This window comes from Scleropages formosus, chromosome 7 (assembly GCF_900964775.1).
Source record: "Scleropages formosus chromosome 7, fSclFor1.1, whole genome shotgun sequence".
In the NCBI taxonomy this organism is placed as follows: Eukaryota; Metazoa; Chordata; class Actinopteri; order Osteoglossiformes; family Osteoglossidae; genus Scleropages; species Scleropages formosus.
In genome coordinates, this window is record NC_041812.1 from 17,818,029 (window position 1) to 17,845,746 (window position 27,718).

General features: G+C 42.5%; 1 protein-coding gene across 2 annotated transcripts; it reads left to right on the top strand.

The window, feature by feature from the left end:
• Positions 1 to 913: 913 nt before the first annotated feature.
• tango6 (transport and golgi organization 6 homolog (Drosophila)) lies at positions 914 to 26,590 on the top strand. Of its 2 annotated transcripts, XM_018739468.2 has the most exons (18): positions 914 to 1,011; positions 1,648 to 2,297; positions 4,527 to 4,643; positions 4,725 to 4,881; positions 5,159 to 5,283; positions 5,601 to 5,760; positions 6,530 to 6,597; positions 8,272 to 8,384; positions 8,595 to 8,771; positions 9,458 to 9,584; positions 10,482 to 10,688; positions 12,618 to 12,752; positions 13,359 to 13,907; positions 14,960 to 15,017; positions 17,055 to 17,213; positions 20,390 to 20,541; positions 21,618 to 21,731; positions 25,953 to 26,590. In XM_018739468.2, the coding sequence occupies exons 1-18, from the start codon at positions 960 to 962 to the stop codon at positions 26,127 to 26,129; spliced, it is 3,297 nt and encodes a 1,098-aa protein (XP_018594984.2). In that variant the 5' UTR covers positions 914 to 959; the 3' UTR covers positions 26,130 to 26,590. The 2 variants fall into 2 exon arrangements, with proteins under 2 accessions (XP_018594984.2, XP_018594985.2); XM_018739469.2 differs by lacking the exons at positions 17,055 to 17,213; positions 20,390 to 20,541; positions 21,618 to 21,731; positions 25,953 to 26,590 and adding an exon at positions 16,696 to 16,760.
• Positions 26,591 to 27,718: the final 1,128 nt, after the last annotated feature.

Genomic DNA, 27,718 nt, shown 5'->3' on the forward strand with positions numbered 1-27,718 from the left:
AGCGCAAGCTTTTAAAATTAAGAAGTATCGGTATAGGCGATACTGGCCCTGTATTTACTTGATATCGGATCGATACCAAATTTTGCAGCATCGCCCACCCCCACTCAGCACGCTTGGCCAATAAAACTCTTTCTCGTTCTGATTCTGAAAGACTGTGTGTAGTGTCAGTCACCACGTGTGTGACGTCAGGAGGTGTGACGCTAGCCGTTATTCCGCGCGAGACTCTCTGTATGCTGGACTCCGCAAAAAACATACTTTCTGACCAGCAGCATCTGCAACTTTTGACGTTACACCAAATCACCGCAACTCTGCGGTAAGGGTGAATCTTTTTTTCTTAATAGGCTTAAAATAAGTCATATTTATGTGATGGAAGCAGAATAAACACAGAAAAAAATCATGGTTTTACATGGATTTTTAATAACAGTCACATTTGTTGCCTAGTTAAAACTGTAAGTTCTGTAGCATATTAAATATGTTACTTATTTAAAAATACTAAGGGCGACGTACTGGTTTAAGTTTTTTTTAAAAAACATATTTTCATGCATAATTATATGCACTTTGTTATTTATTTATTTGCTGTTTTTATTTCTGCAAAACACTGAAATGTATATCATATGTGATGATAATGATGAATAAATGAAGCTAATTGTTATTTCACAACGGCCACTGTTTGTGTGGGGAAACATTATTTGCTTAAATAAAGTGTTCATATAGTTTTGGGGCCCGGATACTTTAATCTTTTTATTTTATTTGGGTGCTTATTTATTGAAAGCTTCAATAAAGATTGAGTGTTGCTTCTTCGTGTTGTTCTGCCTGCCTCATTCAAGATGGCGCCCGCCTTATGACGGTTCGCAGCAATGACGCGTATTTCATGCGCCGCGCTGCCTTGAACTCGCTGTAGGAGCGAGCCTGTCGAGTCGATGTAGCCTGTTGTAAACAGTTTTCTAACAGGCCCGATAATGTCTGCAGGTATTTTGGATGCATTACAAATCCTTACGAAACCAGTCGGCGGTGAGTCATAACCTTAATTTTGGTACTGTACAACTGAACTTAACTTTAGCTCCTTAAATACACAGGCAAGCTCATCTAATTGACTGTTTTTATCGTCACTCACTGAGGATGACCCCTTCCTTGCTTTGGATATAGTTTAGCCGTTGTTGTTGTTCTGTGATTTTGCACTGGATGTAGGACATGAAATGAGGGTTTGAAATAAATGGGGTAAGGGAAAAATTACCATAACCCCTTGCCGCTTGCGCATCAACACATTTTCCAGGATACTTTGACTCCTCAACTGTGTGGGTTCCTCTCTCTGTGTCTCAATCTGTGTGTAGTTTGCACAGTGAGTCTCTCCATGTTTAAGTGGGTTTCTTCCCACAGTCCAAAGACACGTGTTTGAGCAGTGGAGTGGATTGGTGACAAAACAAAAGTGTGTACAGGGTCACATGATCATGGGATCAGATGATGGGAGTCCAGAGTGAAATTGTCCTCAGGCAGCACAGAATGGAATTAGGTTGACTACACTGGCCACGATCGCTGTGACTAAACAAAAGACAATAGCTATAATCACAGTCAAGATGTCTGTTATTTGCTATCTGGCTGAGTTCAGTAAGTACGCACAGTCCAGCAAAACCTGCTCTCACCCCACAGAAGCCTGCGCCGAAGCTACACGGTGCACTCAAAGTGGGGCTTTGGTGGCGGCCCTGCGTTCCAACCTGGCCGAGTTGGAACAGCGCTTGCGGGGCGAGCCCAGGCTGAAGGAGGTGCCCGGGTTCCAGCATCGGGTGCGACAGGATCTGGAATGGTGTGGAAATTCGAAGGATCCTACCTGGGCCTTTGTGCAGGAATGCCTGGTGCTCTTGCTTGCTCTGACACGTCACTTGACGCATCTCCTGGAGTCTTTCCGCTCAGAGCGAGACCCATCGCAGCCCTGCACTCCCGAGGCTGCCCCGCCGCTGCCCCCAGACGTTCTGAGTGTGGCCCAGCAAAAGACGGTCAGCGCTGCGCTTCAGTTTGTGGTCACGCTAGGCCTCTGTCCTTACCTCTCACCGGGGGTGGGCATAGCGCTGGAGTGCAGGTCAACATTTGGTGCAGCGGTAGCGGCGGCGGTGGACCGAAATGTGGCCCCTCCCCCAGACCGACGGCTCTTGACCACAACCTTTGCTATGCTGGAGATCTCCGAAGCATCGTCTGTGGCCACCTTGGTCCTCACACGACATTTGGGTGACATCCTGGCTGGACTTTGTCAGTTGGGGTACTGCCCAGAACATCCTGAGGAGGGCAGAGCTGAACACAGTAAGGTACCGTGTCTAGTACTGGACCAGTCATGTAGAAGCAGGGCATGTTGCACTGTTGTCAAGTGTTAAGGTAATTAAATCAAAAAAGAGATCTTATCCTGCAGGCATTGTGCCCCCAGGTCTCCTCAGACAGCAGCCTTAGTGTTGGGGGGGAAAAAATCAACATTACTTGGTTCATTACAATACAACCCATAATTTACATGCACTGGGTCCTCAACTTAGCAACACAGATGGGACCAAAAATCTGTTTGTAACTTGATGTGTTCCTAAATTCAACCGCAACATACGTCAATAAATGCTTAATAATACAGACATCTCTCGATTCATTTAGGGTTTTATTTCTGTGAAAATCTCAATTAATGCTCAATTGAATTTAAAATTCTCTGTAAGACTTATTTACAGTATTTATGCCAGTTTCATCAATCGCTCATCTTATGCAGGGTTTTTGTGTTCTAGAGACTATCCTTCAGGCTGCAAACATTAAGAATGGGAACCCAGTCTGTCAAAAGGAGTTTTATTTTATTCACTGGGAGAGTTCTGTAAAAGTCTTAAATATACCTGCGATAAGTAAAATGTATTCATTAAGATTTTTATTTTAACATTTTTATTTACTTTGAGGTATGATAAAATAGCTGAAAATAAAAAAGTTGTCTTTAAAAAATTTATATTTAATTGCAGCTGTTGACTGAATTTATGATATTATTGATGATATAATTCATGATATTCTATGATTTATTGATAAACAGGTTTGCCATATTGTTATTAATCAGCACTATTATACACTTCTACATTGTTTGAGTTACTTTTATTGCCAGATCACGGCTGGGTGCAGAAAAGCTGGTGATGTTTGCTTTGAAACAAAAAAAAAATTGAAAGTAGACAGGTGAAGAAAATTAAATAACTAAATGGAAATACACTTGCAATGTCTAACATTTGCAACTCAGATGTCTGTAAAATGATGACCCAGTGCAATATGAAAACCTCCACATAAAATTCAGTAGAATAAAATAAAATTTGCAAAACCATAAATATTAATGGATGTAAATCTAGAACATAAACATTTCTCCATGGCTTTATCAAATATTGCCATTGAGAGCATCCTTAAAATAGGGGCTGATTAGAACATATAAATAAATGGAGCTCCATCTCTTAAATCTTACTTTAATAAAATACTACAGTAGTGTATTTCATTAAATTTTTTTTTTTTTTCGGAGTATGGCTTGGCTTAGCCATATTATAATACACACACATACACACACACATTTTCTGAACCGCTTGTCTCATACGGGGTCGCGGGGAACCGGAGCCTAACTCGGGGCGTAAGGCCGGAGGAGGGAGGGGACACACCCAGGACGGGACGCCAGTCTGTCGCAAGGCACCCCAAGCGGGACTCGAACCCCAGACCCACCGGAGAGCAGGACCTGGTCCAACCCACTGTGCCCCCCCCATATTATAATAAATAGTAATATTATTTACATTCAGTAAACATATGTCAGTGCCATCCTGGACACACAGATGTGAAGAAACTATTTCCGTAAATTTGTTTTCGTTGTGAGAGCTGTTGCTTTGTACATAAGAGCTGGTTTCAAATCCCGTCTCCTGCTCAAGTATACTTGATCAAGGTACTTATCCAGAATTCATGCACTAAAAGTTACCTTGTTCTGTAAATAGGTACATCATTATCAGTAGCGCTGCAACTTGCTTTGTAGAAAAGCATCAGCTGAATTAGTAAATATAAATGGTACCACAAACACAGGAAAAGGACACTAGGAGGGGGCTCCTGTATTGTTTTTTGTCGATGGTTTTGTGTCTCTAGGTGGTGCAATATAGTAAGGTACAGAAAAGTAAGATTCATTCATTGCTGCGCAGGTCTCTACAGTCAAAGATCAACAGAGTACTGTCAGAAACTACTATAAAAATTTTTCTAGAAATTCAGGTAACGTGCATTGTGTTTCTCTAATAATAACTGAGCATTTGTTTTAGTCCTCAGAATTACTGCACTTTCCATTGAGGTTTTTTGGTCTTTCACAGGTTTTTGTAAGTAAGGTGTGTATTTTGGGAAGTATCTATAAGGAAATAGATGTATAGAAAGTGTGTAGTTTGATTTCTCTTATACGTGCTCCCAAGAATGTGTGTATAGGTGGTTGCCCTGTGAGGGGTTGCTGACTGTGTGATTGTCTAGATTGTGGCTGATACGTAGAGGCCATTTGTCATTTTTCTGTTGTGTCGCAGGTTGTTAGTATGGAGGAACGCACTGAGTGCAGGAAAGCCCTGCAAAGCCTGCTGGGAAAGGTCTACCAGCCAATTGTCATCAAGGAGCTTCTGATTCTTCAAGGAGGTCCCAAGCAGGTACAAAGAGCAGGTGTATTAGAGAAAGGAGAGCATGTCAGAGTAGAGTGTCATGTGTTTCATTGTGTTTGCTCCCTGCAGGCTCGCGGACCCCCTGCTGGGGTAGCGCCTCCCCGGACTCCCCTGGCCCACGCACCCCCCTGGCTACGACGGCTTTGTGGCCAGCTGCTGTCAGAGAGACTAATGCAGCCTAACGGCGTCCAGGCCGTAGTGAGAGCCATCCTCGAAGGAGCAGGAGGTGTGTGGATGGACCAGAGGGGAGTGGGGCTCCGAGCCCTTTGTGAGCCATTGGCTGGGGAGGGTGAGACGTAGTTAACGAGAAAGCAGGGTTTTGGGTTTGTGGAAAGGGAAGATTGATTTGCAGTGTAATTGCTCTGTACAAGATATGTTGCAGGTCTCCCGAGACAGTGTCAGTCACTTTCTGTAAGACAAGCACAGAAATTCAATGATTTGTAGTCCTCCCTGCCTCTGAATGAATGAATTTGTTTTTGAACCATTTCAAACGGGGCCGCTAGGGAGTGCTGGGGTGCAGGCAGCAGCCTCAGATTGGAAGAAGTGCGATGCAGTGGCCAGAATCCTGGCAGTGTGTCCCCAGCAGTCCCTCTCAGTTGAGAGCTACTACAGCCAGGTGTGCCCACAGGTATGGAGGTACCGCATCCACTGGGTATGACAACATGGATACTGAAGCCATGTGCTCTGTAAAGATGGTGATGGATGAGTACGCACACATATGAGTATGGTATTTTGTTTTATCACACAGTTCTTTATTTTCATGCTCCTGAACACTTTTTGAACTTTTGCCTGGTATGTCACACTGCAGACCCCCTTTTTACATTTTAATAATAATTTAAAACAGGTTGTTTTGGAGGAAAGCAGTGGCTAAATGAATAAATGTCAATGTACTGTATGTATGAGCAGGCTGTGTGTGCTAGTGACTGCGTCTCTCTGGCTGCCCAGGTCCTTGACTTGCTGCACTTCCGAGACAAGCTGACGGCCCTGCAGTTCCAGCGCGTGGCCACCTGTGCGGCATTCACCATGGTGCAGAAACAACCTGAACTTGGGCGCCGCTACCTGCTTGCTCCCCTCTTCGCCCCTTTGGTCCGCTGCAGGGACTCAGGTGGTCACTTAACACATAAATACAGCCTATATACTTGTTCAGAGCATACTGAAAAACCAGTTGAGTGCTTGAATCCTTGTCATGTCATCTGCTCTTCCATCTGCTCTCCTGCTTCTTCACGCCTCAGAAGCAATAATCTATTCTGATTATTGGATGGTCAGGTCCCGCTGTGATGGGCTCAACATTTAATGGCTTGAATTAGATAAATTGGCCTGCGTAGCTGTTAAATTTTTGTAGTGGTTATTATGAGGTGCCTTTGCTCCTTTTGTTTTTTGCCTTGAAGTCAAGCAGACTTATGGGTAATCATTGTAATGTGTAATAATCAAGTGTTAAACTGTTGGATTCTGTGTTACGTTGCGATACCATGGTATTCATTTAGTTCAGAATTAGAAATATAATAGAAAAAGAAGTCGCTGCGTGAAAACTGTGCTACATCAACTTTAAAAAGAGGAAAAAGATGGAAATAAGCTCAACACATAACAAAGTGAGTGAGTAGACTTGAAGGACCCAGATTGAAATCCACCTCTTACAGTAGTACCCTTGATAACGGAACTTACCCTGAATTGATGAAGTAAAAATTACCCAGCTGTGTTGTAAGTAGCTTAACACTGTAACTCACTTAGAAGGAAATCATCAGCTAAATGAACATAGTGAATAGAACACCAACATTTACATAATTTCTTCTTATTTCTTCTCCACTTGGAGAAGTGCAACTGCAATGTAAATGTGACAGTACCTGGAAATTTATAGCTTTGCCCTTCCCTCTTAGCGGAAGGCCAGGACCCATCATCGGTGCAGGAATGGGAACTGACACGCTGCGTCGAGGACATGTACAAGGTGAGTAAGATCCATGTTCGCTTTTTTCTTTAGACTAACGTTGCCTTGTTCCAGGAAACTTGTGTGTTCTCACACCGAGCTTGTTCTTGAGGAAACCCGTATAATATGCAGTGAGAGCAAGTAGCTCTAAGCAACAACCCTGGAACATTGCGTGTCAGTCCACCGAAATTCATCTTCACTTTCACTTTAATATTAATAAGGTCATTGACATCAATCAGCATCACCTAAGCTGTCATTGTCATTTATATTTTTACCACTGTCGTACTGATGTTATCCTCATTATCATAATACTTTGTGATTAAGGTCATCTGTGAAGAAGGTCAGTGTTCTTTGGCTCTTCGATTCTTTGTGCCCCTTGAACATTTTGGCGGCATTTAGGATGTTAATTTACATTTATTTCTTTTGCTGACATTTTTCTCCAAAGTGACTTACAGTGTTAGGCAACTTGCAGTTATTTGCTTTTTATTCTGCTGAGTAATTTTTACTGGAGTAATTTATGGTAAGTACTTTGGCTCAGGGATGCTACAGCAAGAGGTTGGATTCAAACCAGCAACCTTCGGATATGAAGGTAGCTTCTCTAACCCCTGTGCTACTTGTTGAGTTTAAAATATTTTTCCACAATGTACTATATGTAGTAAACAGATTTGTCATGCCTCCTTTTCAGTTTTAATTTGTTATTAAATTGGCTTTAATAAAATGATCTGAAATGCACAGCGTTGTTTCCGTAAATTATAACAAGCAGGTCGGTAGGATAAATTAGCATGTATTCTCACATGTATGAACCTCACTGACTTTTCATCTTCACTTTTGAGTTTAAGGCACATTCTTATTTTGCCAACCCAATTTTAGATTTTGATACAGTGTTTAAAAACAACAAAAATTCTTCAGCCATTCATCCATTATCAGTAGTGGCTCTTAGAATATTGGTCCAAGGAGCTCCAGAATCTATCCCAGAAGCGCAGGGTACAAAACAGGTTACGTCCTGGTTAGGATATCAGCCAATCACAGGGCTATGACAAAGAACATTTTCAATTTTCTTTCCTTATTTAGCTTAAATAAGGAGGAAAATTAAAGATATAAATATACAAGGACAGCTTAGTATGCTCCATACATTCTTGGCGAGTGTGTTATTGTAGGTGCCTGGAGTGTAACACTTTAGCAAAGGGAGATTGCCGGAGGGACAATTCAGGCAAGCAGTTTCACCCCTCAATACTTGCTGCGCAACCCAGGGATGCGGTGTGACGATCACAGAGACGAGACCACGGACAAACAGCCTGGGGCACTGTAGTAAGACATGGGAGGCAGCTTTGAAGTCACTCACCGAGATGAAGTATGTCTGGGGGTGCTTGTGAAAAGGCCTGGGCTGTTCCAACGCTGTAATCCAGCCTTCTTGCATCATACTCCACATTCCTAGCATCTAAGCACACACACGAGCGCGCATGCACATGCACACATAAACACAAGTCCCTGAGTAATCATGCTGAGCGTATGTTTTATTAAAGCACTTCTGTCCCCAAGGAACTAATACCGCCAGCTTTGGAGATGGTGATCAGGAGAGACACTTTAGTTGGATCTTCCTCTAAAACACACTACGGACAGAAGGCCTTCCAGTTGTGCTTCTTACTGGAAAATCATCCCTGATGTCCTTTAACGACACCCTGTTTGCTGTCTCAGGTCTGTGTGGTGGGGAACAGCTCGTGTCCCGCTCTGCTGACGTCCCTGGAGGACATCCTCCCCGTCCTTTTCTCGCTGTACTGCTTCACAAAGCGGAATGTCTCTCATCTACGGTCAGTCCACATCGATCTTCATGAAATACTGGCAAAAAGCGTAATTGAAAAAGCTGGAAAAATTATAATACTCTGACCCATCACACCAAATCCATTCCTATAACTACAGAATAATTGTAAAAGGAAAGTGTTTTTTAATAACGTTACTGTCGCTTGACAGCTGTTTGAAATGGTGGTTTAACTTTGTTTGCTGTCACACATGCTCCACAGCACCCCCTGCCAGGAGATCCTGCTGTGGTACCTGTCGCACGCTGAGTCGCCAGAAGCTTTGCGCTCCCTCAAACGTCTGTGTATTCTGAGTGGCCCCACTGGTGGGGTATCACCTGGGTTTGAGTTCCTACCTGGAAGTGAGGGAGGGGCTAGGCTTGCACCAAAAGCTGTGTGCAGGTGACTAACTCACGATTCGCATCTTGATGTCTTTTGTTAGCAGTTGGAATGACAGCACCACTTTACATTGCATTAATTTATTCAGGTGATGCTGCTGCCCAAAGTGTTTTACAGTATTAAGCTGCTTACCTTTTTTTACCCATTTATACAGCAGGGTAATTTTTATGATAAAAATTTAGGGTAAGTACCTTGATTAAGGGTAAAATAGTGGGGATGAGATTAGAACCTGGGTTTTTTGGGTCCAAAGAGGGCAACTGTAGCCACTGCAGTCCTGCTACCCTGCCGTTACTGTTTGTCGCTTATTTTTCCTCTAAAATATTAGAGTAACACTTGCAGGAACTGTCTTGCTCCCGGCTAATATCACTTCCACGCCATCTTTATTTCCCAGTCACGCTCTCTTGCCTTTTGTCTCTGTGGTATTTCACCTTAATTTAGCAACATGTCATTGACACGACTGTATGATTGATAGTATTGGCAGTGTAACTTTGGGAACACGGAATGGCAAAGTAAAAGAGACAATGGTTCATAATGAATACTGAAGTTCTTCAAAAAGATCGAATAAATACAAATAGCTTTAACAATGAAAAAAGTGTGTCTGAATGAGAAATAACCCATCAGATAAAATGAAGCGATGATGTACAGGGCTTGCCTTTTATGTTTCTTTTTTTTCTCTTTCTCTCTGTCAGCGATGAAGACGATGCTCTCTATGAGAAACTGGCAGCTGAGCAGTGGAGGGTGGAGTGTCTCGTTCAGCTGCTAGCTGAGCTGAAGGACAGTGATCTCCCTGGAGGCTTCTTCCTGGAGCTACTGAAGGTGCTGCTTTACTGCGTATTCAAATCACATGATAAACCGCATTCGGGCTCATGACATCACCTACAATGGCTGCTTCGCTCGTTCACATACACAGCATTTAATAGGGCTTTTTTTCAGCATTTTGTTTGGTTTAAGAGTTGGATGTCCAGGTATTCCTAGATTTACGTCTGGATTTGGTTCTTGTGACCCTGTCATAAGTTGACTTTGTGGAAAAAGGTGCCTTTATATAAACCATAAGGACGTATAAATAGTTCCTATGTTTGAATGTTTTGTTATTTTTACTAATTTCACATACTGTTCTTATTAAAATAACACTGATATGTTCACTCGGTCTCTCAGTTACTTACTTTTGTTAACTGCTTGTCTTGGTCAGCGCTCCAGTGGTCTGGAGCCTATTGCAGAATCTGTAATATAAGTATATTATAGTATAGTATCATTTTCATGCTGCACAATTCAGTTTCGTAACTAAATATTGTGTTCCAGTTTTTCTTTGCTGTGCCACCAGAACACTCTTTTTCTTTTTTTTTGCTTGCTATATATTTAAACAATAATATAACTTACATGGAATTACAAATGAAAAATAAACATTTTTGTAAATAAAACGCGGTTGCTGCTAGACGCTTAAATGCTTACTGTGCTGACCCCAACAGTAACAAATATGCGGCCGGCCAGCTGCCAGGATAAATAATATAATAATATTAATGCGACAATCGGTGTAGGTCAGAGCTGTTGTAAGTCATATATATTGTAACTCGAGGACTACCCATATAAATTCTTTCCTGAATTCTTCGCTGAATCTGCTTACTTTGTGTCAGGCTCCACTGCTGCTCTTTGTCTTTGCTCTGTGTTGTAGATGGTGCGAGGATCTCAGTGATGAGCGTTTCATGTGTCCTGCAGGAGCTTACTAGCTGGGCAGTGGAGGAGGAAGATGAAGAGAAGGTTGAGCAGGAGGGAACGGGAAGCTCAGCCTCGACCCTTCTGCAGCTGGAGGAGCGTTTGTGGGGACGCGTGGCAGGGCAGGGCCAGAGGGTGGCCTTCCTGCAGGTGCTCGCCAGCATGTGCGAGCGCCTGTCTCACACCCATCTGCTACGCAGGCCAGTGCAGGTCAGCCAGTCCTCTTCAGCTCAACTGGGCCCAGTAACATCACCCTCACAACGACGTGTGCTGTCATGTTTCTCATCCATTCACATATACTGTATATGTATTTATTTAGCTGACACTTTTCTCTAAAGTGATGTACAACTCAGAGTAAACTAAAGTGCATCTTGCCAACAGAGGGAGAGATGCAGACACAGAATTCCAGAAGTACTGTCAGTTTGTAGGGTGCCGCTTTTTTGCCAGCATAAATAGCACGAACAGCTGCATATGCAATTGATAGGGAATACTTTTTTTCAGCATATAATGTGGCACAAATTTATTGAGTAGATAGGAAATCAGGAGAGTAGTGAATCTGAAAGAGATGCGTTTTGAAACCCTTCTTGAATTTTAAGAGTGATTCAGCAGTTCTGAGGGAGGGAGAGCACTCATTCCACCACGTAGGAGCCAGAACTGAAAGACTTCAAGCTTTTGATTTTGGACCTGTTATGTATGTGTGTGTGTGTGTGTGTGTGTGTGTGTGTGTGTGTGTGTGTGTGTGGGTGTGGGACCACAAAGCAGCAAGAGGTGAAGGAGCATACCAACCTGCTTGGGGCATAGAAAATGATCGGGTCTGTACACTGTAACCAGAGTGCTGAACTTTCCACTGGTTTCCTGTAGCTTCCTGTATATTGACATAAGAAGGGGAGACATGGGGGAAAGCTTTGACAGGTCAAACGCAACGTTTTCAGCAGCATTTTGTATCATCTCCCCTGTGTTGTCTGCTATGAGGTCTGGAGATCTGGGTCATTTAGCACTGTGAGCAGAGTGAATCGAGAACAAATCTGCAGTTACCTCGTACCCCAGATTAACAATAAGTAAATTGTCAAATAATTTAAAAGTATTATTTTTTTGGTGATTAAAAATAATTTTTAAGAATGTTATATGTTTTTGAAGACACCTCTACTTAGTTATGATAGAAGATTTTGTTCTCCTCGGAATCCTTATTATGGAAGTTGAGGACATGACGAGTTACACCTATCAATAGCATACTTTATTTTCACTGGGATTGAAAACTTGTGGCAAGATTTTTCTGAGATTTACCTGTCATTTACTGTGTTCTACATCAGAAATACATTGGTAGTCATAAGAGTCAGATAATTCACTTGAGATCATATTTTGTGATATAGCTATGCTTTAATTTTAGATAGGTACATTTAGGATATTTAGGCATAGCAGGTGGCATAGTGGTTAGAGCTGCTGCCTTGTTCTAGATGGTCCAGATTTAAACCTACTGTATTACCCTTGAGCAAAGTAAATATACTGAATTACTCCAGTAAAAATGATCCAGATGTATAAACTGGTAAAGCAATTTAATATGGGACATCTCTTTGGGGAAAACTATGAGTTAAATGAATAAATAGTAATGAAAATATCATTTACAGTTAATACATTTAGTAGACGCTTTTTCTCCAAAGTGACTTCCAACAAACTCTATGTAGTATTATCAGCCCACACACCATATTCACCAAGGTGACTTACATTGCTAGATACGCTACTTACACTGGGTCACTCATCCATACATCTGTGGAACACACTCTCTCTGTCACTCACACACTATAGGTGACAACAGTCACCAATGTACCTGAACAGCATGTCTTTGGACTGTGGGAGGAAACCCACACAGACACGGGGATAACATGCAAACTCCACACAGGCTGAGCGGAGATTGAACCCACGTTCTCTCGCACCACCCAGGTGCTGTGAGACAGCAGCGCTACTCGCTGTGCCACCGTACCAAAATTTAGATAATTTCTTGTTGTTAGCGAAGTGTGAACTTTGAATCAGCAAGTGTGTGTCTGGTTGCAACTACATAACAAAAAAGTACACAGTGTAAGAGCACATGTGTGGGTGTGCACGTGCGCGTATGATGCAATTTGTGACTTTCCCTGTCCACAGGTGGTGGAGTTTGTCGAGGCCATGCTGCAGAGAGCTTGCGTGGGCCTGGCCCACGGTTCTGGGGGCACGGTGGAGACCCAGTCTCTCAGCATGGGCATGGGTCTTGTGGCGACCATGCTGACTGGAGCCATGGAGGTACACCACCACCCTTACTTTCCCCTGATAGTTTCTCCCTAATTCCCAGTAGTTCATAACCTGGAAATCTGTGGGCGATGCTTCCTGTTGCCATGTGCCAGCATGCATAGGCTGACTCTGTTAAGACTGAGCTCATATTTGCTTTGTGTTTTTTTGAAGCTATTCAGTCACTTTTACAGAAGGTTAAAGAGAAGGTTTTGTTGTAGAAACTAGCTGAGGGATTCAAGCAGGAAACTACCATGATTCATGGGCCCCTCTGTTCTATCCTAATTTTAAAATTAATGATATCTTTTGTCATTATTATTGTGACATTTGTATTGACTGACCTTTTTGTGGCTTGAGCTCTGTTTGGCTCCTGGAGTTGAAGCACAGCGGTTTGAGAATTTTTTTTTTTTTTTTTTTTTTTTTTTTTTTTTTTTGTAATCAACAGTGAATAAAACTGGGTGGGGCTGGGTGTGAATCAGGGAGGAGGCTGAGTGCGTTCTTTTGAGTGAAGGTTGTTGGAACACAGCTTTCTTTCTTTCAGTGGTGTTGGAAGGCTTTATGAGTCATGAGATACCGACTGTTTTGATGGATGATAGCGTGATGCTTACCTGTTCTCCACAGCTGAGTGCAGAAGACTATTCCTGCATGTCACATCTACTGCAGCCCCTGGATCAGATTTCCAAACAGCACCCAGAGCCGGTGATCCAGGAGCTGGCCTCAGACCTGCGGGCCACTCTGGCCACGCATGGGGCCTACTGTCCTGACACTGTGACCCAGGCAGCTCATCGATGGAAACCCACCAAAAGCAGCCATAGTGTACCAGAAGCACACAGTAAAGACCCCCACCAAACTGTCCACAATGTTCCTACTAAACATAGCCAAACAGCAGCCATGGAAAGAACGCCCACAACCCAGCCTAGTTTTGGTCCACCCATTGACCACACGAATTCCCGCACACCTGCCCCAGAGGTCCAGACCCCAGGGCCCAGGGCATGTGGATCCAGCACAGGTGAACCCCATGATGCTTTGCCTAGCAAGGCCTTCACCGAGTGTCTGCTGGAGGCGTGCGACCCAGACGTTCCGACCAAAGCCATGGCACTGCGGGTGCTGACCGGCATGGTCCGTCAGAGGGATGCCGAGACTCTGCGGTTCCAGGATAAAGTCCTCACGGTAGGGATTGAGCAGCTCTTGTTGTGTGGTATAAGAGAGGGGGTCAGAAGTCTCTCGGGACTTTGTGGAATAATAAAAACGTTTTTAGCATGAGTCCAAGAACCAAGCATGTCCTTTGGATGGCCTCATTTCAGTTGGAACTGGAATATTGTTTGATCCTCCGCTTGGGTTGGGTTAGGGTGGTTCTTTTCTGTCACGTGTTTTAGCGTTTTGTGAATTGTTTTCCTTCCGACTATTATAATGGAGTCAGATTTCAGATTTTGGCAAAGACACTTAGAAGAGATTTGTTCAGCAAATTAAATTAGTAATAAATTATATAAATGAATAATATCTATTGTGTCATTAATGGAGCTATTAATTCTGGCTTTATTGTATTTGGGCAGTAGTGATGTGCAAGAAAGGCAGATTGTGTTGGGGTCTGTTGGGACTCAAAAGGGGGTGTTAATTGGGGGGTTCCCCTGGTTTTTGTCTCATTTAATATTCCCTGTGACAGCCCCCTCCCCCCCACATGTCACACAGCCTGAGGGAATGTAGACATGATGGGGATCTGTGAGTGTGGTGGGGTGTTGGGTGTTTCAAGAGCTCCCCACTCTTTCATGTGAGCCTAATTGTGTTGGTGCGTGTGTGGTGTCTGTGCATTTGGGCTCAGGGCTAGGGACTGTCATGATACAAGTGTACGCTGTAGAATGTTGAACCTTCCAGAATGTTCCATGCTAGTATTACAGTTGATCACAGTTTTTTCCAGTGGAGGGCCTATGTGTGCACTTTGAAATGTGTACCAGATATTGTCACAAATGGCTAATAATTCTCATATAGAATCACCCCACAGTTATTCATGCTTATGAGAGAAATATATATATATATGCTTAGTAACAACTTTTTACATAAATGTTGATTTAACTTTTGCCTGTATCCTGTGGTTGATAATGGACTTAGCATTTAAAGTGATGTTAGCTGGATCTTTCAAAGCCTGGAATTGTTTTGTTTTTTAATATTCAGAGAAGAATTAGTAGTATAGTATTCTTACTTCGGTTTCCCAACTTTCTTTACAGCTCTTCCTGGACAATTTGGAACATGACGACTCATTTGTGTATCTCTCAGCCATTGAAGGTAAGACGTCAAAGGGGGATTACTCACGAATCTCAGTGAAGACAGGCAGTAAGATCTGGGGTATTTATGGTGTTTTGGGTCGACTTTGTATTGAGATTTGTGCTCTTCACTCATTCATTCATTATTATTTTTAACCAGCATTAACATATTTTATTCTCTACATTTAAATTCCAAGATCAAGGAATACATAAGCACAATAATAACAAAAATATTGATTGTTAGTAATATATTTCATTATACAGTATTAGCTGCAACAATTTAGGATGGAGAATGTACCTGAATACCAAAATGTATCTCGTTGGTGGTGTGACATTTTTGCAGATTTACAGTTGAAATGACTGTCTTAGTATATAGAACATTTGAACTGGCATGGTAACAATATGTTTGTCTCTCTTTGGTACAGATCTGTACAAGGTTTAAGAATTAATTTAGTAGGTTTTATAACAGAGCCCAAGCATTTTGGTTTCCTCCTTGGCTTTCCCTGATTTCCAGCCTTTTTCTCAGTGCTGAGAAGTGCCAAACTCATACCAATGCTGATATGATTTGCTCTGCTGATCTGGTTGTGAATAGAATCTAAAAAAGCAACAGGCAAGTACCTGCCAAGGTTGGAGATGCAGGTCAGCGAGCGCATAGTCACAAATCATGAGGTATAAGATATCCATCTTTTACTCTGGAAATCTTGTTCATGGAGGAAAAACGGGAGCTGATAAAAAGAAGTATAAATAATCCACATTTGAGCTTGAATGTATGGGGCTGTTGGGTTTGTTCCACATGAGTTGCTGATGGGTGTGTCTCTGACATCAATATCAGATCCAGGCCTAGCAAACAACAAGCTAAGTTAAGCAGACAAGAAGGGACAGATTCGTACAAAGGGTTCTGCCAGACAGAAGTGAGACTGTGTGTGTGTACAAGTGTGTGAATCATGGTTTTCTAATCGACACCCCAGGACTGTGACGCAGATCCAAAAAATCACAAAACATTCCATGGTTCTTTTAGACACTTACCCTTAGATTAAGTTATTAAAATATATAATAGATACAAATATTATAATAGGCAACATATATCAATGTTATACTAAATGATATACACACAAAGTGCAAATTAATTGAACGTAAGAAGTTGTCATTTTTATTGAGGGAATTATTGAAATATAGTAATCTCCAAAAATAATTAGAGCTATTAAGTAAAGTTAACTGGAAAGATTGTTTTGTTTTATGGACAGCCCTCTTTCATGATGAATTAAGGAAAGGGTAGTTTCTAGTTCAAGTCCAAGGAGGAGCAGTGCTGCACTTGAATTGTATCAGTCTGTATTCAGCTGAATAAATGAGTAAAATTGTATGCTCTTTAAATTTCCACTGTCCTTAACCAATTGCAATAACAGTTAAAACACAGATTTGTAGAAGGAGTAGGTAGCTGATGTACCAGCAGCCTGTGGGATCCAGTGTTAAGTGGCACCAAGTAGAATCACCCAGGTGGTCCAAAGTCCTGGGGACCATGTCGAACCTGTGTTTAGTCTCATATAAACAGGCTCCATTCCCACAGGCCTAGATTAGGGCTGAGGGCTGCACAGCCCTATCATTAGCAGAGAGCGCCTGTGTTCAGACACTGTGGCCCTTGTTGGGGAAATGAGGCTGGCCTCCATGCCGCCGTCTGAACTCTCCTTTCACATGGCTGTTAGGAAGCCATGCCGACGAGCCCCACGCGACCGTGGCATCATAGGATCAGCAGGAAACTCTCCCTCTGCACCAGGGTAGGTGCTTTAGACCCATTTTGGGGTTGCATTAATTCATGCTTTTATCTTCGCACCTAATCCTGGCTCTCTGCAGCTTCCTTGAGTGAACTCCTGCTTTGGGAATGACAGCTCAATGACTTTGGGCTTTTAGGGTTTGAGTAAATGGGCTCATCCTCTGCTCACTTGTGCCCAAGCAGTTTATGAAGTTGTGAATCCAAGACTTCCTTTGTAAAAGTATGGATTGAATATTGGCAGCTACGTGACTGTGGAATTTACTCCATGTGTCCCTAATCCGATCCCCCCAGGGCTGGCAGTGCTGGCTGACACCTTCCCAGAGAGAATCCTGAAGAGGCTGCTGGAGGAGTACAGAGACAGCCCAACTGAAGGTGCCACCCAGAAGGCGAGGTCACTGGAGACCCGCCTGAAAATGGGCGAGGTGCTGATGAGGGCCAGTCGGGCCATGGGTGAGCCGCCCCCTCTTCTCAGGCACACACAGCTCCTCTTCACTCTGTCTACTCCATGTCTACCCCGAAAGTGTTCCAGTCCCAGTCTACTCCTTACTGTATGTGCTCTCTCTGCCCTCCCAGTGTACATCCTGTGTACTCCCTTTGAATTCCCTGTCTACTCTGTACATAATCCCTGACTACTCCGTGTACTATATGTGTACTCCCTATGTACTTATTATGTGCTCTGTGTACTCTCTGTATGCTCAGTGTCTACTTCCAGTGTACTCCCTGTGTATTTCCTGAGGACTCTTTGTACACTCTCCATGTACTCTGTCTGTACTCCATGTCTACTCCCAGTGTGCACCTTGTTTGCTACCTGTCTCCTCTTTGTGTACTCCAGGTGCATTCCGTCTGCTCCCTGTCTACTCTGACTACTCCCTTTGTACTCCTTGTCTACGACCAGTGTACTCCTGTGTACTCCCTGTGTATTCACTGGCTGAATCACAGCATGGTTTGCTAAGATAAATTCAACCCTGGATGCAATTTTAATACTAGTAATCATTGAAGAAACTCAAAACAAGCCAGCGATCAAATTTAATTAGTAAGACTGCAAGCACTGTAGTGGAGGTGGTGTTGAGGCTAATGAAGGACAAAAACAAAATGTGGCACTTTCAAACGTCTAACTGAGCAAAAGAAGCTGATTACCTATCATTTGTCTTTTTTGTAAATTTAATGTTAGTTTGAAGTTTAAAATTACAATTTTGAAAATTCTACAAATATTGAAAACATGTAAATATTAAAATGTGTTCTGGAAGTCAACTGGAATAGTGGCATGTGGGTAAAGGGTATAATAACAATGCACTGCAGAGGAAACATTATGTCCTCCTACCTCAGGCAGTGTGAAACACTGTGAGAAAGTGTTGAGACACGGATTAGTGAACTTCCTGTAGACGTTCTGACTACGATGGCATCACACAGCGATGCATCAGTGACGCAGCACCTGCATTCACCGTTAACCCGGGATTTCACGATGCCTGCGTGGGGTTTTCATTGCCGTTTTCCCCTGAAAGTCACTCTGAGTCACAGAGGAAACAATACAGTCCCTTTTTCCTCTCTAGACAGTATATTTTTGCTGAGTGGGGGGGTTGAGGGAAAGCAAGTTAAAATTCGGTCCTTCCCTTAGAAATGTATCTCATGCATAAATGCTTTTGTAGGGAATGTTCTTCTGCTTTCTTTGTAGTGCATTGCAGGCCCTCCAGTCGTGACTGCCAAGTCTCTACGTATCTGTTCTTTGCATTCTTCCCAGACAAGCGAGGGGTTATTCAGCAAGCACCCTTCATGCAGGCCTCCCCACCATTGTCTGTCTCTGGGTGTAGACCAGTTCCTGTCCTCAGTTGGCTCTGCTCCACTCTTGAAGACAGAGATGGGCTCTCAGTGTCTCAACAGCTGGTTCCAGTGTCTGGCTACACCACCCTCACACCATTACACTTCCTTACACTGCTCTGACACACTCCCCTCAAGGGTCTGCATCAGTAATCTTACAGTGTACCAGATCAGTGTACCAAACACAGAACCGTAAATCTGTTCACAACTTGTTTATAACCCATATTTTGTTTTTGCCATGTTGTAATCAATAAAAGCTGAACAATATATACTCCTGTCCACTTTATAATAGTTTAGGTTCAGTGAAAACCTGGGACAAAACTATAATAAATACAAAGTACTGTCCAGCATTTCCACTCATCCATTATCACAAGCTGCTCGTCCAGTGCCGAGTTGCGGTGTCTGCAGCCAATCCCAGAAACAGGGCGCGAGATGAGTTACATGCCCCAAAGTAGCACCACTGCATTGCAATGAAACACTTCGATTACATTTTATTAACTTCAAAACTACATTTAAATGGTTTAAAATGCACCATATCCACAACCTTCCATTCCATGCTGTTGTATGGCACAAACGTTGGATGTTCCTCAGCTATGGGCTGTTCTCAGCTTTATTTTATACACAACCAATTAAAACTTAATGAAACAGATGTCCCTCAGTTTATTTGTTGGTAGTTTCTGTGAATATCTTAGATGTAGCTTGAGAAAATAAAATACTCTTCAAAAGAGTAAAGACTCTTCATTTTACGTATTTTATATTCATTGAAAAATGGTGACCAATTCATTCCATAAAAACGTGCAGTGTTCCTCCTCTTGTAACTTATTTTTGAAATCAGGAACACCAGAGAGAGTAAATGCTGTAGGTCGATGTGGAATGCAGTTGGTCTGTTACCGCTATTGCATTCTCCGAGTGCATTTTGCTGCCAACTAATGGCAACAAGAAGAAAGGCGGGTCATTTTAACGCCACAATAGAAATTTCTGGAAAAGCAACAGTGATGAAAATGCAATTAAAAATAAGCTGTACAATGTTTGTATCTTTGTAAATTCGTAACTTGAATGTTAGCAACTTGAAGTACCAGCGTACCAATCCTGCACTCGCACGTTCACAGCTGCAACCTCATTAACACACACAGATTTGCACAAACACTTCTGTTGTCCTCCTCTCACACCCTTTCATGGCAGCACAAGGGGGCTCAGCTGCAGAGACACGGCGCAGGTTCTGCCTTTCTGTGCCGTCTGTCACTGCACCACCCCATCCCCTAGAGTCACCACGGTAACCCTCTGGGAGATTACTGAAGCTAAAGACCGTCACATGGTTGGTTTAATCCAGGAGGTTTCATATAGGTAGAAAAATGATTTATCTCACTAATCGTCACTGATGTATTAAAAAAGGAAGCCAGCACAATCCTGGGATGTATGAACCAGTAAGTCTAATCACGTTCATTTTTTTAATCATTAGTTCATGTAGATGGTGGATGGGCAGACATGCCATCCTGGCTGAAGAGAGGAAAAATCTGATCATGTGCTCCACACACAACAGTGATCAGGTTAAGATCCAAATAGGCACCGTGTTTGATTGATGGTGATCTTGTTTGTGTTTTTCGCATTCTTGCATTCTGTTTGCATTGTTGTAGTCGGTTGTTCTGTTGAAAGCCCAACTGTATGAATGGTTTTCATAATTAGTGACATGGCTCTGTATTCTCATTCAGTGCTTTGTCACATTGTTCAGGGGATTGCTGTGAAACTGAATTGAATTTAACAAAGGATACTTTCCATCAGACCATCATTACCCTCTACTCTCTTCCTCTCAGGTGACTTGGCTCCCCACTGTGGGCACCCCCTGATTGGAGTGTTTCTCAGAGGAACCCGAGATGAGGACAGCAGCATTCGCACCAGCAGCCTCTCGAACCTGGGCGAACTCTGCCAGAGGCTGCAGTTCTCCTTGGGGCCACTGGTCCAGGAGGTGAGGGGCCGTGGGGGACCATGTCAGTCACCAACTCGCCGGTCAGTGGGCTCATACACTGTGACCCTCTGTTTAATATTGTTACATTAAAATGTTCCCTCAGGGACAGCTGGTAGCATAGTGGCTACAGCCACTGCCTTTGGATTGCAGGTTTGATTCTCACCTCTAGCTGTAGTGCCCTTAAGCTAGGTACTTACCCTGAATTGCTCCAGTACACATTACCCAGCTGTACAAATTGGTACACAGATGTAGGTACCTTAACATTGTAAGTCGCTTTGGAGAAAAGTGTTAAATGAATATATGTATTGTAGATATTGCTGTTCTCCTTGCAAGTGCCTCTTCCTTTTTGCATCTGAAGTCATTTTTGGGGAAGATCTAATTTAGTTAGCTCTGTGCACAGATTGTTGCAGTAGTGGGGCAGCAGGTAGTGTAGGGGTTAGATCTGCCACTTTCCAGTCCAAGTTGTACCCTTGATCAAAGTATGTACTTACCCTAAATTGCTCCAGTAAAATCTGCGCAGCTGTATAAACGATAAAATAATTAAATAAAGCGGCATGACACTCCCTTTGGAGAAAATCATAGCTAGCTAAATAAATGAATAAATAAAATAAATGTAAGTAGGGTTTAGAGCCTGTGGTTAAGGTATAGATCAGAGAGGGACCACATTGCAGTGATAGGTGAGAGCTCACAGTGAATGTTGTCTTTTCTCTTTTATATTGACACACTAAGCTAAGTAGTCCTTCTCCTACAAGCCCCTCCCCCTATGCTGAGATCAGTCTTTCTTGTGCATCCTTTTTTTGTATCTTGCCCCCCTCCCACACAAATGCACACCAGCACAATCGCTTAATTGGCAGAAGCTGGAGTCACACATTTAGAAGCATTCGTGGAGGCGGTGTTTCTATTTAAAGTTGCCTGGTTGAAATGTCATCTTTGCCAGCGGGGTTACACGTGGAGCTCTGTAACTGCAGTGTCCGTAATGTGTATTCATGAGAGGACTGCTCAGCACCATTCTAATCTCCATCTATCGATCTCAGGGCAAGCAGACCCACCCCCGCTTTTTTTTCCTCTCCTCCCAGCTGAGCTCGTGTTTGACAGCTCTCATCAAGACGGAGAAGGAGAAGGAGGTACGCAGGGCTGCTGTACATGTCATTGCCTTGCTGCTAAGGGGCCTAAGTGACAGAACTACACAGGTGAGACACCCACCCCTCATCCTGTCTTAGGGGTGAACCCACCACCTCATCCATATCACTCCTTGCAGGATGTGCTGCTTGCTTCCACAGGTTGCTACATTCAACCCCCCATCCTGGATGAGACGGTTATTCTCTCACTCTTCCCTCAGTGCCAATTTCTCACCATTGATTTTCTTGACTTGTCTTTTGTTTGTGCTGCTGGAGGCATTTTTTTCAGTTTCTGGGGCACTTTGACAATGCCCATGATTTTTGGTTACAAAAAAACAGTCAGGAAGTCTATTTCAGATATAATAAATCACTATTAATATACCTTTGTGTCCATAATTTCTGAAATCTACAAATATCTACCAGACTTCTGTGATCCTCTCATTAGTTCTGCAGCCCTTTGGCTGGTGCCTGAATGAAAAGTGACAGGTGATCAGGGAGGATGTGAAATTTGGGTCTTGGGCCAAGTGCTTGAGTAAAGGATGCAATTCTGGGGCCAATTGGAACGGAGATCACAAAGGCAGAAGGGGAGCTGTAATTTCCTACTCTATCATTAGGATCTCTGGTGTGGGAACCCCACACAAATTGGTGTAACCCATCTCACCAGACTGGATGTTTCACACGCTTCACCCAACACCACACACGCATTTCCCACCTGTCAGAGTACGTTCACGTGCTACAGACCTGGTTTTCATTTCCCAGAATTTCTAACAGACATGGCATTCCCCAGGTCAGGCTTCCAAATTCTAACCGCAATTATAAGCACACTGTCATATGTATGCTGAAGCAGGTGTTGTGAAAGGAAATATTCAAACCGTTTGTTTATCAAAAGTGTCTTGTTTCATGCAGCTTTACTGTTTTAATGAGCAGTTCAAAAGCAATTCAAATCATTCTCTGCCCAGTTTTTAAATGTATTTTTTGTTGTGTCATGTTACTTTTGTAAATTCCAGAACATTTATCATGATATAATTTTGATATTGCATAAGTATACATGTACATATTTTGATGTTTCAGTTACATTTTTTTATCATCAAGGTAGCTACTACTTAATATGGCATAAAATGGCATAAAAATCACTGTTGGCCTAGGTTTCTGTATATCTTGCTGGTCTTCAGCTGTGGTGACTCACTGAACAGGTTTGCCATGTAGCTACACAATCCTTGATTAATTGTCCTCTTTTTGTAATTGATATTTATATGTGATATTTCTTACATGAAACTTATATGGGTAATTTTCATGAAGCTTAACTGGGTGCGGTGACTTTACACCCAGGTGGCCATTAAACTGTAACAGGATCATACAGTTATTCTCAAGTATAGTTAGAAACATTTACCGTACGTTACATTCGTAGGACTGGTTTAGCCATTTTGCGACGAGGAGAAACTCGGTCTCCTGAGAGCTACAACACGGCTTCCTTGCCACTGCTTCTTGTGGCTGCAAGCATGTGCAGTCTAACACCTCACCTACTTTACGTGGAAATCATGGTGAAATCTTAACCTTTTTCCTTTTTTTTTTTATAACCCCTGCTGGCTTTCTTTCAGTTTCAAGAAACCAGGAAATCAAATCTTAAGAACTCGGTGATTAATGGGGTATATGTTGCAGCCTGTTGTTTATATAGCTAACAGTTATATAGCTGAAAGTATGCTGTGGCATGTTGGTGTACTTGGCTGACGCTACTGAAAGTGTAGTAAAGAAAGGGAATATGTGCCAGCAGGGAGGAGGTTGGAAAAAGGTGCTTGCTTGCTTGCAGTGATTCACACAGGTTTCTGCGGTGAACATGCGAGTGCATGCAATTACACAATCACTGAGGCTGAGAACCGCTGCTCTGTAACCCTTAAACATGGAGGAGAAAGGGCTGGCTTTAGCAATGCCTGACGTTTTTGGGAGCGATACACGGAAGGGATGGAAAGCAAAGGAGAGTCAGGGTTAGCCGCAGTAATGTACAGGTTGTCCTGTTCCAACGAACCCTTTGTAAGTCAGCTTTGTTGTTAGTCAAACATCCTCTTGTATACAGTGTGTGATCCATAAGCATATTAGCACCCATGAATTCTATGTGGTATTATAGGATTTTTGTTACATTTGCATTACAGTTTATTCATGTTAAAATAATACTAATGTAGAATAATATAAATTCAGTAATTATTAAATGGAATACAGTGCAGGTGATTATTCATGAATGCTGTAGGACACACACACACAGGCTGAAGCTGCTTGTCCCAAGCGGGGTCGTGGCGAGCAGGAGCTTAATCTGGCAACACAGGGCGTAAGGCTGGAGGGGGAGGGAGGACACCCAGGTCAGGCCACAGTCCGTCACAAGGCACCCCAAGTGGGACTCAAACCCCAGACCCGCCGGAGAGCAGGACCCGGTAAAACCCGCTGTGCCACCCCCCCGAATAAGGAACGCCTACTTATTTGCTTACTTGCTAATTTAAATAAAAATTGATTTAAAGAGAATCATTAATGAAAAGCAGTTGTTGCTAGGGAAATCACACAGTGACTAAGACCCAAACAGTAAGGAGTATAGCTGTGGTGTGGCAGCATGGGCAGTCAATGTTATCGTACAACACATGTCGTTAGATGTTATGATCGAACATTGGGACTCATAATCAGTTTAACAAGGTTAATGGGATGGGCGTCATTAGCCTGGGTCATCTAAAGTTGCATATGTCCTAACTCAAGGACTACTATGTTGCCTTTTGGTTTATTTCAGCTGTGAAGTATTTTATTTATGTAATTATTTTGGTAGTGAAGTCATCTTGGGTTTCTGATGTAAATCAGATGCTAATTAAAATATTAAAATGGATTGCAGCCCTCCAGTACTTGTGGGCCATCTCGGTGTTGCGGAAATGCACAAGGAAGGGACCTGTGATGCGAAGGCGAGGAACACTTTTGAAGCGTCCCATGTTGTGTGCCAGGTGGAAAGATGGGGAATTTCTGGGCCGTTCACATGCTGCATTTTGATTTCCGTATGTCTGCGCCTGAGAAAAACAACGGTGTTTAGGGAAGCTCAGTAAAGCCACTAACCAGTTTTGAGATTCCTCTCTGGAAGTCGCAGCAACATGAATGCGGTGATGATACATTTCGGCTTCTTGACGCCACCAGTCAATCATCCTTTGGACTCATTCTCATTTCTCACTGCTGCATGGAGAAATGGAGATGTGTCCAAAGGGAATGAAAGGAATGTGGGATGTTTCTGACTTTGGAAAAAGCTAAAAGTGAACTTTAAGGAGCAGTGTAACTTGCTGCAAAACTGTGTTGACTGAAGCAGCCCGTTTAGACTGGCAGTGTTACCCCGGGACTGCCTTTCACACACACTCTGAGTGACAGAACAGTTTCCTGCCCACAGGTTGACTAATCGTGAGAGCATTGTTATTGCTTCCTTTCACCACAGCATGCTGATACCTGTTGCATTTGCTCTTCTGACGTTGCAGGAAAAAGCATTTCTGTTACTGACAGTGTTGGCCGTCACTGTTTCCGTTGAACAGTGGCCACAAATATGTGGGCCCTGCTCCTAAAACCTCATTTATGGAGACCATGCACTTACAGAATATGAGTAAATAAATTCTCCAGATTCTCCAAAACTTATTTTAACCATGTTTTCTAAACAAGTCATTCTTATTCTGTTTTAATTTGTTTTCAGATCACATTAGAACTATGAACACTAAAGGAAATTCCCCAGGGCTGCACCAGCACACATTCAGCAACATAGTGAGAGAAGACACTGTAACAGCAACAATAATAATACTGATAATAATGATTCATTTTAAGTCCAAAGCAACTTGCAATGTTAAGCTACTTACAATGATTTACTTACAGTAGATACAGCAGGTAATTTTTAGTGGAGGAATTCAGTGAAAGTACCTTGCTTAAGGGCACTTAAGCAGGGCTGGTATTCGAATGCGGCTTCTCTGAGTTCTTGTAGCGTTTTGAATAAAGTATATGAATTGTACAAAATGGACCTAGGAGCACGAAATGGATGAAGTGTATATTTCAACACCTTTTAGTTTGCATGTTTGCAAAGCAAATCGAGTAGTGCAAATAGATGCTGTTGAATCAAATTGCGTACGAAACTGAAATGTTGAAAGTAGTGAATACTATTTGATTAACTGTAGAGTAACAGCACTGACCGATTAAGGATGGTTAAATGTGGAAATCTCATTAGGGAAGAGTAGAATTTAGACACCTGTTGTTCCTCTCTGTATGACACTCCACTCTCCAATTGTCCACTCCCTCTAGGTCCTTGGTGATGTTCTGCTGGACCTTTACCGAACCCTCAAGTGGGTAGTCCGGTCTGATTCCGATGACGTTGCTGTGCTCCATGCCCAGCTGGCCCTTGAGGAGCTGGACGATGTTATGAGGCGCTTTATCTTCCCCGCGCAGAAGCTGGAGAAGAAGATCGTTGTGTTGCCCTGAAATGTTCATGTCAACAGTCTTCTCCTAGGAGGTTTTTACTTCAAACTTGCTTCTACCAGAGACTTTTGCTCCCTGACACCATAGGCTTTCCTCAGAAACAGGTCTTCAGAAGCACCTGATGCCCCTCTTAATCTGTCCACAATTTGGTTAATGGATCATCTGCGTGACACGTTGGGATTGACTTTAATCAAAAAGAAATTGATTTCAGTTCTAGAATCCCAAGTGAAAAGTGAAGTGTTTTGATGTTCAGTGGCACTTGAAATTTTGCTTAAAATTGTCTGTGCATCCATCCACAGCAAATCATGAAATTCGTAGCTAAATGATCATGAAATTTGTACAGTAGATGTCCCTCACAGGGATATTATAATAATAATGTTTTTTTTTAAGGTTTACCTTTTAGGAGGCATTTTTGTATTGGCTAGGCCTCATTGGGTTTCAAAAGTTGTTAGCCATGTCCTGAAGTCTTTGTGTAATAAATAAAAATAGTAAAAAATAAAATGGATTGTCCATGAAATTTTCTGATCAATATATCTGTATCTGCAGCTTGCTCTTAATGCTCAGTGAACATGACTCAACACCTGGGACTAAGAAATGAAACAGAACAGCAAAAATCAGGGAATGTGGTGAACAAGCTGGACTGTTTTGTACTTTAACATATAAGTGAAAAATGTTTTGTGTGCAAGGTTCTTTTATTACAGGCCATGCTGGTTAATGAAGAGGCTAGTGGGGAACAGGCTCTTCACAGCATTAGGCATGGTGAGTAAGCCATGTGGATGAATGCAAATCAAAGGAATTGAAACGGCAGGAAATTCTAGCTTTTGCCCAAACCCATTACCTCTTTGCTCTGCCGAGGCCGTAGCTTTACAGATTCTTTAACATACACTTACAACTTATGAGCAATTTATTGGCTGCTTTTCTGAAACCTCATTATTAAGATATTACTCATCTTTCCTGGACACTATAGATACAAATAAGTACCGCAGAAATAATTTAAATATTAATACATGTTCATTCTTGTTTTTTTGATCTTTAAGAAGTTTCTGTATCTGATATTATAATACTATGTTACATTTAAACCTCAGTTTTTGTGTAACCTTACAGAAACAGAATGTGTCAGTGCCATTGTTTCTAACATTTAAAATTATCTGCTGAATTTGAATTTGCAACATTTTGAATTAAGTCATTACTGGGTGGGTTCAGCCAGTGCCTGCTGTGTAGTGGTCCTGGGGTTCGAGCCCTGCTTGGGGTGCCTTGCAACGGACTGGCATTGCATCCTGGGTGTGTCCCCTCCTCCCTTAGCCTTTCGCCCTGTGTTTCCGGGATAGGCTCTGACTCTCCGCGACCCCGATCAGGACAAGCGGTTGTTGACGATGGATGGATTTTTCATATTAATAATTGTAATTTCTATGTAACATTTTTGTATATTCTTGCTGGGTAAATGTCATTAATATTTAAGTACATTTAAAACCACTTAATGATAGGTTGTTAAATGTGCTCCTGAAAAATTCTTGTAAAGTAAGGCTTGAAGTACCATTAATTTAAAAGAGAAACCTGATCTATCACTTGACTACATAAACATGGAAAAAAAT